The sequence below is a fragment of the Anopheles funestus genome, chromosome 2RL, assembly GCF_943734845.2.
Source record: "Anopheles funestus chromosome 2RL, idAnoFuneDA-416_04, whole genome shotgun sequence".
Classification (NCBI taxonomy): domain Eukaryota; kingdom Metazoa; phylum Arthropoda; class Insecta; order Diptera; family Culicidae; genus Anopheles; species Anopheles funestus.
The window spans coordinates 21,815,236-21,828,686 of NC_064598.1; the positions used below are offsets into that span (position 1 = coordinate 21,815,236).

Sequence of the window (13,451 nt, forward strand, 5' to 3'; positions counted from 1 at the left end):
TAAATTTGACAAAGAAACAATAAACCGATCGTTGCAAAACGGGCAAACTTACATAAAATATTATATTTATTATAAAAATATCCATCCCGGTTTGTGGCTCGGCAATAAAATGATAAATTTTCTTAATTGTAATTACCGTTTCAAAGAATTAAAAAACTTCCAAAGCATGAAACGATTTGAAAAATAAAAATACAATTTTCGTTCAATTTGTGCGTGAAAGTAGCCCTGGATTGTGTAGCCAGAACAATTTTGCTTTCGCTCCAAAATACAACGGTTTGTTTACATCAGTTGCGCAGAGGAATACCGTTTAGTTTTGGGGTTTGCTGCTGAAAACCAATACGATACATTGGAATTATTAACGATACTAGTAAATACACCAGCATTACCACAATGTCTGAAACGGCGGCTCGATTACAATCCCACAACCAGGAAATGGTCAAGTGCCTTAACCTGCTTCGCAGCCAGCAAACAGCGCTGGAGGAAAGGATAGCAACGCAGGAAAAGAAAAAGGACACCCTCACCAAGGAAATGGAGAAGCTGCAGCGCATGCTGGATCAGCTGGAAACTTCCATCGCGGAGGATACGAAAAAGTTGAACGATTGTTCGAAACGGCTCGCCGAAACGGAACACGGTTACACAAAGGTCGTCGATACACTGCAGCTGTTACTGCTGTCCGCCAAGGAGAAAGTGAGCACCACCAGCATTACGCACGATGATACCAGCAAACACTCGAGTTAATATACACAATTCCCGTTTATGTTTTGAATCCAAGACGTAAGTTGTTTGTTTTATTATGTTTCTTCATTTGATGCTATCACAATTGTTGGGTATATAGAGAAAGATAAATACGAGCAAAAAACACCTGCCGCTGCTGTAAAAACGCAACCGATCGCTATCCGCTACCACAGTCCAGCTTTATCCTCCGGTGGAGGAAAAAAACACGACGGCTCTAAAGTTACTAGTATTCGTTGTCTAACCACTCTTGAAGAAATACCCTGATGAAACACGCTAATGAAACGAACCTTCTAATGATCTACACCGGTGTCTACATTCCAATCTTTTAGGTGGATTACGGGGCTTCAAACACACCCGTCCATCTTCACGTGCTGTAGTAGCCTCTTGTTTGCTGTTTGTTCGCAATATTGGTTAAATGTACGTTTTGGAAAGAGGGGAGACTAAAACAAAGGGAAATACTTCACTATCGATCCGTGTTGAGTCCCTCTTTTGTTCGTAAGGTGGGAAGGGTGATAAAAGTGAAAAAACCACTAGCCTACACTAGGAAAGATAACTGGTAACGATTCTCCTACGTCGGCGTACGTATTTGTCGCATACAAGCGTGCCCCATTGGCGAGTTGGTGCGTTCGCTTTCATGTTTGCGTGTGTCTTCTTTTGGGATTCTGATAAATGCAGGCCCAACGTTTTCTGTTGTATTTCGCTGATCGGTTCTACGCATAACCGGAAGCTCGTATTTCGTTCCACACTTTGGTCAGTTCAGCTGGTTCATCGTACCCGTGCGTTGCCAGAACGTACTTATAGCTCTGTGGGCCCAAGTAGGGTGCCTTATGGAAGTAAAATTCCTCCGAATGGAGCGGTTCAATTCCTGCCTTCATTGCAACAATTCCTAAAAAGATATCATCGAAACTGAAGCAAGAAATACAAGTCAGTGTAAATTGGAACACATTTTTCGCACATTACGCTACATTTTACACCAAACAAATCTTACCGAAAATGTTTCGTGTACATGCTGACGTAATACATCTCGAATAGTGCCTCGTGGGACAGTAAGAATGCACCGGCAGTAACGTACGTTGGCCACATATCCCAAGGATATTCCTCGAGCGAAACGTACCACTTGCTGCTCCGATGACGGTGCGGTGCCGATCGAAACACAAACCCAGAAAAAAGCTTCACATTTGGCGGAAGTTCCATCTCTGTCATTAGCTGCCGTTTGGTACGGGTGAGGTTCATGCCTGTCCCACTCTCCTCCAACCCTGTTCGATTCTCTCCATTATTGTCCGTCGTGTGTGCTAATCGGCGGGCTAGCTTCCGTAATGCCTCGTCCGTTTCTTCCAAATACTCCGGATAGTTGACCGGATTCCGTACGTATCGGAGCAGATTCTTAGCCGAAACGTAGAAATCATCATCCGCAAACATGTAAAACTTGGCCCGTGGACAGTAATTAACCGCCCACCGGAAACCCATCATGGTTTTGATCGTGTTGTTAAAGTAATCGTCCACAAAGTCCGCCTGAATGATGTCCCGGTACGTGCTGTACTCGAGATCTACCAGCGACTGCAAGCGCCTGTTTGGGACGAAGCGCGACCGGCCCAACACGAACACGGTGCGTATCTTGACGTCCGAGAAGCGCCGCTCGTAACCCCAAGTCTTGCGAATTGTGGCCCGTCGATCAAAGTGTTCCATGGCTGATTTAATTACGAAGACCAACCGGGGCGCAATCAGACGATCATCTTCCTTACACTTGTGCTCACAGTCCGTGATGTAGGAATAGTTGTACCGATTGATGGGTTGTCTGGCAGGCTGCTGACCATGGCGCAGCTGGTACACATCGGACAAAATGTCACCATTCAACGGATAATCAAACGTCGCCTCAAAATCCTTCTCGAAAAAGTGTGTAAAGGCACCGAAGAACTGTAGCGTGTACAGACCGAGTACCGATGCCAGGACATACTTGAGCTTCAACTTCACACAGATTCTTGGCAGCATAGCGAACGCACAGTCGATGGGTGTGGAGTTGTATTTGTTGTTGCCGTTACACACGCTAGAATACGGCGGATACGGTTGTATCCGACCGCGCTTACATAATTACACAGCCCGGGTATGAGATGTACCACATAAATTTAATTAACGCGTACGCTTGTCTGGCTACGCAAGGCAAACCTTAATTAGATTGCCCACACACTTCTACCAGCGGCGCAGGAGATGTTTATTGTTGATGTTTCGGTACACACGAGACCGCTACAGGAAACATGGATAACACATTGCCGGACAATATGTGCTAGTGAATCGACAAGCTAGTGCGGTTACATTCAGCTAAAAGTGTTTTGTCGCGTGAAAAAACGGAAAAAAGGAAAACTATTTTAATATTCAACACATGATGGCTAGCGGGCGACAGCGGATTGTTTCGGTTTTCCGGCACTTGAGCAAGTAGTAAACAAACGACTGTCAGATTTGGCATTTGCATTGCAGTCTATTCATCTTGATTGGAATGCATTCAAAGCTGCCTAGCGAAAGTCTGGAAAAGGAAATAATTTTCTGCACATAGATTATGGGAACAGTATGACGCTTTCATCATAAACAATCCACTTCAACATGATGGTCGTAATAAAAAAAATGAATCCTTTCCATGAAATTTACGAGTTTCAAAATGAGAAAGGTTTTGCCACCAAAAGGACTATTGGTCTACCTTGCGGTCTATACACCTTGTCATCTTGGCCCGACTTGACAGCATTGATTGACAGTGTCGTTTCGACAAATTCTCGCGTTCGCAAAAAGAAGCGAAAGATAAAAGCAAAAATAGTGCACGGTATTGTTGTGTTGTTACCCTAAATTGTGTGAAATTATCCTACGCGGCCTTCAACCTATCCCGATAAACATCGCTAACCTTGTGGAACAGTTGTGCTGGCCGGAGAGCATTAGGTATTCAATTGGCACCAGAAGTCAAGAGGGTCGTGATCGTGTTTTCCCCCCTGATCGTGGCGTTTTGCTGGATAAGAAAGTAGCGCACAAGTGTAGCGAGCCGAGGAGGGCATCAATGTGAAATTCCTGTTGAACCATAATCGTTCGACGGATCAATATTTGCAGTGTAATGTAATTTCCGTACCGAGTGCTACAGCAAAGCAATCGCAGCATCAGCAACAACCACCACACGGACCTGTCGTCCGCCACGGGACGAGGTTCATCGACCTGTTTTTTACAGGTGAAAGAGTAAAGAAGGAGGAGGGGTGGAAAGTGTGGTGATCGATGTGTGGCTGTGTGCATGCATTGTTGCCATACACACTCTCATTACGGTCTCATTTACGATCGCGATGTAGCTAGAGTGCGCACAATTTAATGAGACGTGCGTGTTTTTTGGATGTGTGTATGTGTGTGCGAGGACGAGCATCCTTTCCAATGTGACTAGCTGCATGTATCGATGCAGACCCCAACAGTTCTAGCTACGTGTACGAAAACAAATCTCTGTGACTTAGTCTATTTCCCAAACAAAAGTGTTTGTAAAACCCCAAAACGATCTATTTAGCATTTGTCAAGTGCGTAACACACAAACACATACGTCGCGTGCGAATTGTTTTCGTTTTACTTTTAATTTGAAGTATACGTGTGTGTTGTTCTTCACAAAATTCAGCTTCACCGTGTGTAGTGGTGTGATGTAGTGCCATAGCATGCGATGATCTCGCTCTCCCGGTTTGCTTTGTTGTCGTCATCGTCATTAGCAGAAGCGCCTTTGTTGTTTAGGAATTTAGAACAGCCAGCAATGACGACGGATTCACACAACACAGTAGCCCTGGTGCGTTCAATATTCTGATTTTTCCTGCTTTTGTGTCTGTGAGTGTGTGTGCATTCTTGGTTTCGAAATTTCCATTAGTGGAAAAGAGGGTGCTAAAGGAGGTAAACGAATTAAAGGAAAAAAAAGCCTCCAGAAACGCTCCCTCACCGTTGGGCCAAATAATCACTGTAAACCGAGAGAGAGTGTGTAAAATAAAGACCGACTGCGTGTCGGATGCGCGTTTATGCTGCCTGCCTGCCTACGAGCGTGTGTTGTTCCAGGGAAAGAGAAGAAGAGTTGAAGGAAAAAAAACCCCACACATCCGAGTATCATTGTGCCGTAAGAAGAAACGAATAAAGGAAGTAAAAAAATCATTTCACCCAGAGATTTGCGGGAGCCTCTTTTGCTGTGGTGCTCTTGTGTGTAATTTAGCTGTACGTACGCGCGCGCGTGTGTGTATCCAAGCTCCCAATGAGTGCAGTCTGACCTCGATGGCAAATAGTAGCATCGGCAAAGGAACGAAGAAGCGTTGTGGAATGAACAAGAAGAGCGTGAAGTAGAAGCGAGAGAGTCTCGTGGGTGGGTGGGTGGAAAAGCGAAACGATTTGTGTCCACCGGGTTGTGTTTGTGTGTGCGTTTGTCGTGTTCCATCGCTGATGATCTCCTATTGCGCTTTTACTAAGCCCCCGCGGTGTATGTGTGTGTGTGCGTCTGTCTGTAGGCGCACTGTAGGAAGAAGGCGATTGAAGAACATTGTTTTTCCTTCGCCTACTACAGTTACCGTTTTGTGACTAACGCATTCTTACCCTGCGGTTGCTTTGTTTGAGGGAAAACTTACCTCTATGCTAGGCGCCAGCGATGAAGAAATGGAAAATGTCATGAAAATCCTCAGCGAGCGGAAACGGTGATTGTTTTTTTTTGCTGTCCAGAAATTCTCATCATTCACCGGTATTTTTCCCAGGCCCAGAACTCATCCCATCTTTTCTCCACACGGAACACTCAAGGTTGATTATTGGTGGCAGACACAAGTAATCAAGGCCACAGACGAACGTATCTGCGCACAAGTGCGCACAGTGAAATAAAACAAAAAAACCCGGAAGACGGAAGTGGTGTGTGCATCTTCGCAAGATTGTCTGCTTGTTCCGGAGCAGTCCAGCATCAGGATAAGTTCCGAACTATACGCACACGACGTCATGGACGCGGGCGACAGAGGTAAGTGAAGAAACCAAAACTAAAACGCGAAGGGCGAATGTGGGACAACATTCTAACGGAAAGGATATTTGAAGGATTTTACACTGTCCTTGGAATGAACGTGTCGCATCCTTGTTTGGGAAATGTGCTTTCTTATTCAATGTTCTGTAGTTCTCTCCATGGTTATGGTATTTCTGGAAGGAAATAATTGCATATTTACGTTAGAAAAAGGAAGCATAATCTTGTACTGTAAAAAAGTGCTCTAATCCTGCAGAATGTTCGAAGATACATGCAAAGTTTTGAAATTTGGCACAACGTTTAACTCATTACAATGTAATTCTAGAATTATAAAATGATTTTCGAAACGGTCAAAGTCAAGAAAACACCACTTAATCGCACGCCCATTCTGAGATCAAATCTCAACTAAATAGTGTCCTCCAAGTAGTAGAATCTTTCAGCAGTAGACTTTCTGAATCATATCTGAATTATTCTGAATTAGTACTTGTGAGATGTGAGGAAATCTCTGATGTATTCTGATAACCTGTGATTTCACTTCTATTCTTTTGTGCCACTGCAACCTCAAGATGTCTATGTTTTCCAATTGTGATCATGTTTGAATTGAATCGTGATGATCGAAGATACTCTTGATCCTTTCATCTTCTTGATCCTTTCATGATTCTTGCCTGAAATTACTTTCAAGATTCTAAACCTGAATGCTTGGCATCTACGTTGGACACATGCTCTTGGGTTTTAGTACATCATAAAGATCTTTTTGAGAGACTAATGTAAGAAAAGAATTCTTCTTGCCTTCACAACCAACTAGGTCATGATTCTCATTCAAGAATTTCTAGATTTAATTTTACCACACCTTGTCACAGCATACCTTGCTACGAAAAACGATCCGGATACGATTTGGTACCGGTCCTGTAGTTTATGAAGACCTCCAACATTAGCGAGTTGCCCTGAAGAAGGAAAATATACTCTTTAGATCGTTAGAGGATATTTAGACAACTCTCAGAATATAAGAGGATTCATAACTTGGAGTTCAGCAGTAAATTTTAAAAAATAATAAGAGAGCTTTTACATCCAACATCTTATGAAGAACTTGCCCTTGCCGTTTTATTTCCAATATCCGTTTTCCTGTTTCGGTAATTCTTCCAGTTTCAGACTATAACAATGAAAAAAAAACTCATCTGAAGCAGAAGAAACTTGATCGGATGATAAATTCCTGCATTGTTAATGGAAAATCGAAACGAGTTTACCAATCTAACGACAGATACTAATGTATCCAGTTCCGCTCCAATAAAACACCACCAGTTGACTATGTTTCGTTGTCCTATATGTTGACGAAAAGGTTTATTATGCCTTCCCTTTATCGGAACATGTACACATCAGACACATTAGACGCCGAACCGGTAACACAAACATGGAGCAGAACACACAGAAAAATACCTCAACAGATAAGCCCTTTTATGTTAGCTCCTTGGCCTAATTTCGCCCACCTTGTCCCGGTCACAGCCGCCATGCTTGTGCCATTTTGTGCGTATGTGTGTGTGTGTCGCTTAATGTTTGAACATTAATTAGCACGTCATTAGCTGTACCATTTCTCTTCCGGCGATGGAATGGACTGATCCCGGATGCCCTTGTCTTTCACTCACTGCTGGCTTCGCTTTCTTTGCTCCATGAAGGACGTATGAGTTTTTCTTTTGTTTTTGCCCTTACCTCCCTACCATGATGCAGTTGGTGGTTCATTCGTCTGATTTGGATTTTATTATTTGTGCTTTGTTTCCTGCACACACGAGAGATGGTGGTGGTGGCCTCATTTCCGCAAGCGATGATTCCTCATCAACCGAAAACCTCATATCCTTGACCTACTTGCCCCGAAGCTACTCCTCACAGCGTGTGGGGGATGTATGGTTCGAAATGGGAGAAAATCTAACGAAGAAAGAGCTCACCATCAGCAGTAGCGCCCTTGGGATGGTGCATCTCGAATCGATAGTAAATCGAGCAACAACTGCAACTCTTTAGAAATGCACTGAGAGCCAGTTGCAATAAGCGATCTCGATGTTGGTTTTACTTACCGAGTTCGCTTCTACCCAGCAGTGAAGCTGTTCGGTTTGCGTTTAAAAATGCGTTAAAACATAAAGAAAATAGAGAAAGGGAACGACAGTGGAAAATACGAGATGGAACAGATAGACGAAGCCAACGGTTGGATGCAACGCGCGCGCTGCAAGTTGATCATCTGGTTGTCCTTCGATGCGTCGTCGTGGACGTGGTGGTGGTGAAGTTGCGATGCGTTCGGTTTAGTGGTTTTTGGGGACACTGTTGCTGCGTATGGCACAGAAGCTGAAGTTGAAGTTGAAGGCTAGTTGAAGTTGTGTCATAGAATTTTCGCAAAACTTTTTTCATCTTGACGTTAATTTTCAATTAATTTTGTTTTAATAAAACAACAGAAAGTTGTATTTCATTTTCGCATTAGTAAAACTATACAACATTCGTATAGAAGTTCATCCAAACAATATTGCTCGCACACACTAATTTATTCCATAAATGTGTGTAAACTTTTTCAATGCCAAACCGTAACCGTATCATGTCGATGTCACAAACTCATCATTATGCATTCAAAGCAGTGCTTTAGTGCAAATTTTTTATTCGTTGCTTTCAACATCATAGCGCGGGCCATCGTATTATGAACTTGTTGAAATGTCTTTTATCTTCTTTTTTGTGGGTGTGTGTGTGTTTGCTTGTAATTTCATACTGTTATGCAAAATTAAAACAAACCCACATACGATGGCTCCCCGCACAAGCACACAACATACAGTTGGAAGGAAAGCGTGTTTTTTGTTTTTTTGGTTAACATTTCAAGGTTTAACATTCTTCGGGTTGGTGGTTCTTTCAGTTTTATTGCGTCTAACTCATCCTTGTTGCTGGTGAATGTTGGTGGTGGATAAACTATAGCTTTTATTTGCATTAAAATCTGAATAAGTCTTTTTTTATTAGAAAGAGATTAGATTTAATTTTTTTCTGTTGCTGAAATTGCAAAAAGAAATTAATTTAATTCTTCTTCAGCGCATCGTAATGAAATGGCCTTTCGGTAAAACCCAAGAAAAGTAACGAAATTTGTTGCCACAAAAAAGATGCAAAGCACCGAAAACTCCACAAACCGGTAGTATTTGACCTTGGATTGAATGAGTTGAAAGGGAAAAGTTTCGTGTAGGAAGAAGCAAAGAAGAGCGAAAGAACAACATACGCACACAGACAGGCCTAACACATCTTATCGTTTGCATAAATTTGCAGCCTAATCGTTCGGGATGGTACCACTTTAACATGGATTTGGATTTTTTGTGTGGTTGTCCTATACAGGGTGTTCGGGATAATTCTGACAGTCACCTACGGAGAAAGAAAAACATTTTTTATGGCAAAATTAATCATCGGGGAAATTTTTTTTGTTTTAGAAATAGTAGCTTACCATGTATTTTATTGATTTTATTCAAAATATCCGCCCTCGGCTTCTATCACGGCCTCCACCCGTCTCCGGAACCGGGAACAAGCCCTGGCGACAGTTTCGCGGGGCAAGGCCGCGAAAACGGACCTGATTTTCGCCATCAGCTCCGCCTTGGTGTTGCTGGAGGTTCTATTGGTGTCCCGTTCCACCGCGCCCCACACGAAATAATCCATTGGATTAAGATCCGGGGAGCTGGGAGGCCACACATTCGGCGCGGTGAAGTCGTTGAAATTTGCCGCCAACCACTTTATCGTTTTGGAGGCTGTATGGCACGGAGCGTAATCCTGCTGGAACACGTACGGTCTGCCGTTGGCCACTCTCGTGATCCAAGGCTTCACGACGGTGTCCAGCATGGAAATGTACCCCACCCCCCCCCCCCCCTCACCCCCATCTCACGTGCTAACGGCTGAATTCCGATCCCCGGATTTTCCATCACGCGCGCCTGGAGGTCAGCCAGGAAAGCGTCGGATCCCGCCGCTGAGAATGTGGTTTTTGTGCTGCCACCGCTTCGTCGTCGTCGCTGTTTTCTCCCAGCTCACTCCGGATCGCCTTCACTGTGTTCAGCGAACACTGCACGCACTGCATGATGTCGCGGTTGTCGCGTCCGGCGCGGATCATCATGATGCAGGTGATCCACTTCCACAATTTACTCTTTTTTGGCATTTTTTTGTCACGGGATGTTTTCGCTGCTTGTTCCGTACACTTTTAGCTGTCGAATGAGGTATTGCTTGTTTTCCTAGGCCCACGCAATCACGAGTTATAAACAAAAATGTAACTGTCAGAATTATCCCGAACGCCCTGTATATCACCGATTGTGTCTCACTTTGCACAATATGCACACGGCCGGCTAAACTAGTTTTTGGCAACCATAATATTAATTATCATTTCCAAACTGGTTTATGTGTGGTTGAATGAAGAAAAAAAAACAACTCGTTGCATTTTTGTATGTAAACTGTTGCTGATCGCTTGTAGAGTGAAGCCGGTAAAATATGACTCTTAACCCATAAACCAGTTCGGGGTTCAAATCTCAATTGAGCCGTTTATTCTACCTAAACTATCAAGTGTTTCGATCGGGTTTTATTCTCAATAATAATTAAATTTTTAGGGATAAACAATTCCATCATAATTGGCACAAGACTTTTACGAGTATTTTATTGGAAATTACTTATAAAGTATCTATAAATAAAAACGTTTTATATTAAGTGCATTCAGAAGCTCTGACAAAGGTAATTTTTGAGATTTTTTAAAATAAAAGCTTTTTTATATATTGGATGAAAAGCGATTTATATTTGAATGTACACTGCAAATTCTAAATACTCATCAAAAGTCTAAATTTTATCAAAAATCAAAAGTCTTAAGTCTAAATTTTAGTCATATTGGGATAAGCAATTCTTCAATTAAATGATTATATGGCGAACGGTGGAAAAATGGAGTGATGAACGATTTGCATGAAAATAGGTCTTTGAGAAATGTTTGGTAACGATTTGTAAAACTGTGTTTTGATAATAAAAAATATGAGTTTTTAAACTAGTATAAGTTTAATGCTTTTGAGATGAATGTTTGTTTTTTGTCAGTATATTGTTTTACTCAATATTCTTAACATCTTAATCTACAAGAATGTCCAATTTTTTGTGGTTCATTAGAACCAACCATTAATTAGTTAAAAACTAATTTCGCTAAGAGTGTTTGTTGCATTTGAAGTCAGTTTTTATTTATACTTGTTATTCAACTCATCAATTCACTGTTTTGTGTATTGAAAATTTAAAGTACATGCTCTGTTATAATTCATCTTTAACACACTCACATATGTGTGTACGAACGAACTAACTTTTTGGGCCATCCGTGGCCATATACCTTTATGTCACATCTTTCAATCTTCCTTTATCCCGCTAAAGGCAAACATTCTTTAATGCGGTTAGCATAATTTCCTTACCTGTACAAACTTTTCAAATTCATCATTCTTTTCTTTTGGGTACACCGAGTCCATTTACTGCCACACCATAAATCATGTTGCGCTGGTCATGTCAAGGGGGGGGTGGATAAATGATTGGAAATGGAAAGAGAATAAGCTGGCGGGTTTTTTTTGGGGGGGGGGGGGGGGGGGGGTGGTAGGACAGAGAGACCACATTTAAAGGATGCATAGAGATGTTGCCCACCTCACTATTCCACTAACCTTCATCCGTGTGCAGGATGAAACGACCGATTACTTATGTATAGCCACGGTTTTTTGGGCCGTCTTTTTGCTTTTGATCTACATTTGCACTGCTATTACTTCATCACCAACATCATCCCTGCACGAAAACAAGTCAACGTACGTCCAAGTGTTATGTTATTGCTATTATTACGACTTAGCATTTTATGGTCCTCCAAACGTACATAATGTACTCAGATGAAATGCTTTAATATTTGCTTTGAGAAGTGCTCGAATCTTGTACTGTGATTGATGGGCGACTAGTTCGCCTGCTCTCATATAAACGAATGTATGTATATAATATTTTTACACCTTATTGTATGCGCGCACATTCCTTCCTAAGGGCCACTGCTCTCGTGCGCAATATCTATACGGTTTCGAGAAATGGCTTTTTTGTGTGTATTTTAATTTCTCCACCTTAACGTGCATTTGTTGACTATTTTTTTTTGTAAGAAGTATTTCGTCCAGGACTACCTCACTAAGTCGTTGTCCTCGCTGCGTCACACAAACGTTACTCCATTTTGAGGCAAAACCCCAACTCGAAACCACCCGTATCCAAATTTCAGTGTTGCTTTCGTGTTTAGATTTTATATATATTTTTCCAACCCCAATATTGCAGCCCTTGAATGGTGGAAGCCTTTGGTCGTTCGTTTTTTTCTTCCTCTTCTTTTCACTAACTCACCCAAAATTAGCTTCACAATATGGTTTATGTACCTTAGCTTGGCTAGTATCTAATGGTACGTGTTTCGTATATACTGCCACCATCCAGATAGCTTCAGTATCCCTTAGCAATGGCCGCTTGGTGGAGCCGAAGCACATAAAACAATCCTTGTGCCATGCAACATCAACAACGCCCCAAGTTCAAGGAACCGATGGGAAAGGTCGTTTCCATCGAGATATACCAGCTGCGGCACACCCAAAAACCTCAAAAAGCGTCACAAACAAGACGCGTTGGAAAAGCGAAAGAAGTCACAAAAAGAGAAAGAAAGAGAGAGAGAGGGTAAGAGAAGAAGCAACGAAAAAAAAGTTAAAGCAACGGGTTTGGGCTTTCCACCGTTCATTGCACAGAAGATCCCTGTTACATACCGATAGAGAATTTTCTTGTTTGCTTTACTATGTACTTTCATCCTGTTCCGAATGCGGTGTGTTGTAAAAATTAGTATACCATTCTATTATTTATTCATCATCACACGTATTGCAATGCGAATGGAGCATGGCTTGAGATTTGCTGTCAGGCCCTTACGGAGGAACGGAACACTCGATGCGAAACTTCGCTGGTATGAAATCCCCCAAAGAATCGCCGTCCTTGGTACACGCTGGATGAGGGAGAGGAGCGCGCTACTGTCCGTTCTGTTTTTCCCCGGGAAAATCTCAACGTTGAGCTAGGTCATGGCACTCTGCTGTGGCTATGTGGTTCACTCTCGAAACACACACGCCGATCGATTCACTTTGACTCACGTCCGATTTTCTCATCTCGCTGCACGGCGTCTCATCACCGTGCAATGGAAAATGATACGTAAATTGTGGCACTGATTTTCTATTCTAATGCTTGTCTGTTTCTGATGAGGGGAACATTGGAGAACACGAAAACATCTCAATATGAGTTGATTGTCGTTGTAATTGTTTTGGGGAAGGAAATGTTATTTATTGCTTTTTTATATGCTTCAGCAAATTCATCATTATTTTGGAGTTCCATAATATGTTACTAATGTTTTCTTTTTCTTGTTTTTTTTTTGCAGGTGAGTGTTGGTTGGCTGTATTCCATAACAATCTTAGATGTATTTTAATGGATTAAATGGTGAGCAATTAATGTAATTAAAGAGAGGTTAAGGACAACCATCAATGTCTTTTGCACCTTTATTCTTTAGCTTCAATCAAATATAAAATTAAAATGCAAGAATTCATTTAAGATGTTTAAATTTCCCCCTTAAAATCTTGACTGAAGCCTATGAGAACCAGTCGAAATTGGAAAAACAGTACGAAACTGGAAAAATCATCGAACAGTTAAAAAGCAGTTATCTAAATTCCTTGAAAATGTTTTGCAAACTAGAATATTTTCA

General features: G+C 41.9%; 2 protein-coding genes and 1 long non-coding RNA gene across 3 annotated transcripts; 2 read left to right on the plus strand and 1 right to left on the minus strand.

Annotated features, from left to right (window-relative positions):
• Window positions 1-31: 31 nt before the first annotated feature.
• On the plus strand, window positions 32-771 carry LOC125761348 (uncharacterized). Its single transcript, XM_049422390.1, has one exon. It carries the CDS (start codon window positions 391-393, stop codon window positions 736-738), a length of 348 nt encoding a protein of 115 aa, XP_049278347.1. The 5' UTR covers window positions 32-390; the 3' UTR covers window positions 739-771.
• LOC125761344 (beta-1,3-galactosyltransferase brn) lies at window positions 754-3,181 on the minus strand. Its single transcript, XM_049422372.1, has 2 exons — window positions 1,724-3,181; window positions 754-1,641 (listed from the first exon to the last, which is right to left on the minus strand). The coding sequence occupies exons 1-2, from the start codon at window positions 2,722-2,724 to the stop codon at window positions 1,446-1,448; spliced, it is 1,197 nt and encodes a 398-aa protein (XP_049278329.1). The 5' UTR covers window positions 2,725-3,181; the 3' UTR covers window positions 754-1,445.
• A 254-nt stretch (window positions 3,182-3,435) lies between these two features.
• On the plus strand, window positions 3,436-13,383 carry LOC125765255 (uncharacterized). Its single transcript, XR_007418529.1, has 3 exons — window positions 3,436-3,657; window positions 5,466-5,716; window positions 13,131-13,383. It is a non-coding gene; the product is annotated as an uncharacterized LOC125765255 (long non-coding RNA).
• The last annotated feature ends 68 nt before the right edge of the window (window positions 13,384-13,451 follow it).

Bases quoted from the DNA above. Each gene is read 5' to 3' on its own strand.
- LOC125761344 (XM_049422372.1), bottom strand. From the start codon at position 2,724: ATGCTGCCAAGAATCTGTGTGAAGTTGAAGCTCAAGTATGTCCTGGCA. The intron at 1,642-1,723 runs GTAAGATTTGTT...TTCTTGCTTCAG, and splicing joins ATGTACACGAAACATTTTCG to TTTCGATGATATCTTTTTAG.
- LOC125761348 (XM_049422390.1), top strand. From the start codon at position 391: ATGTCTGAAACGGCGGCTCGATTACAATCCCACAACCAGGAAATGGTC.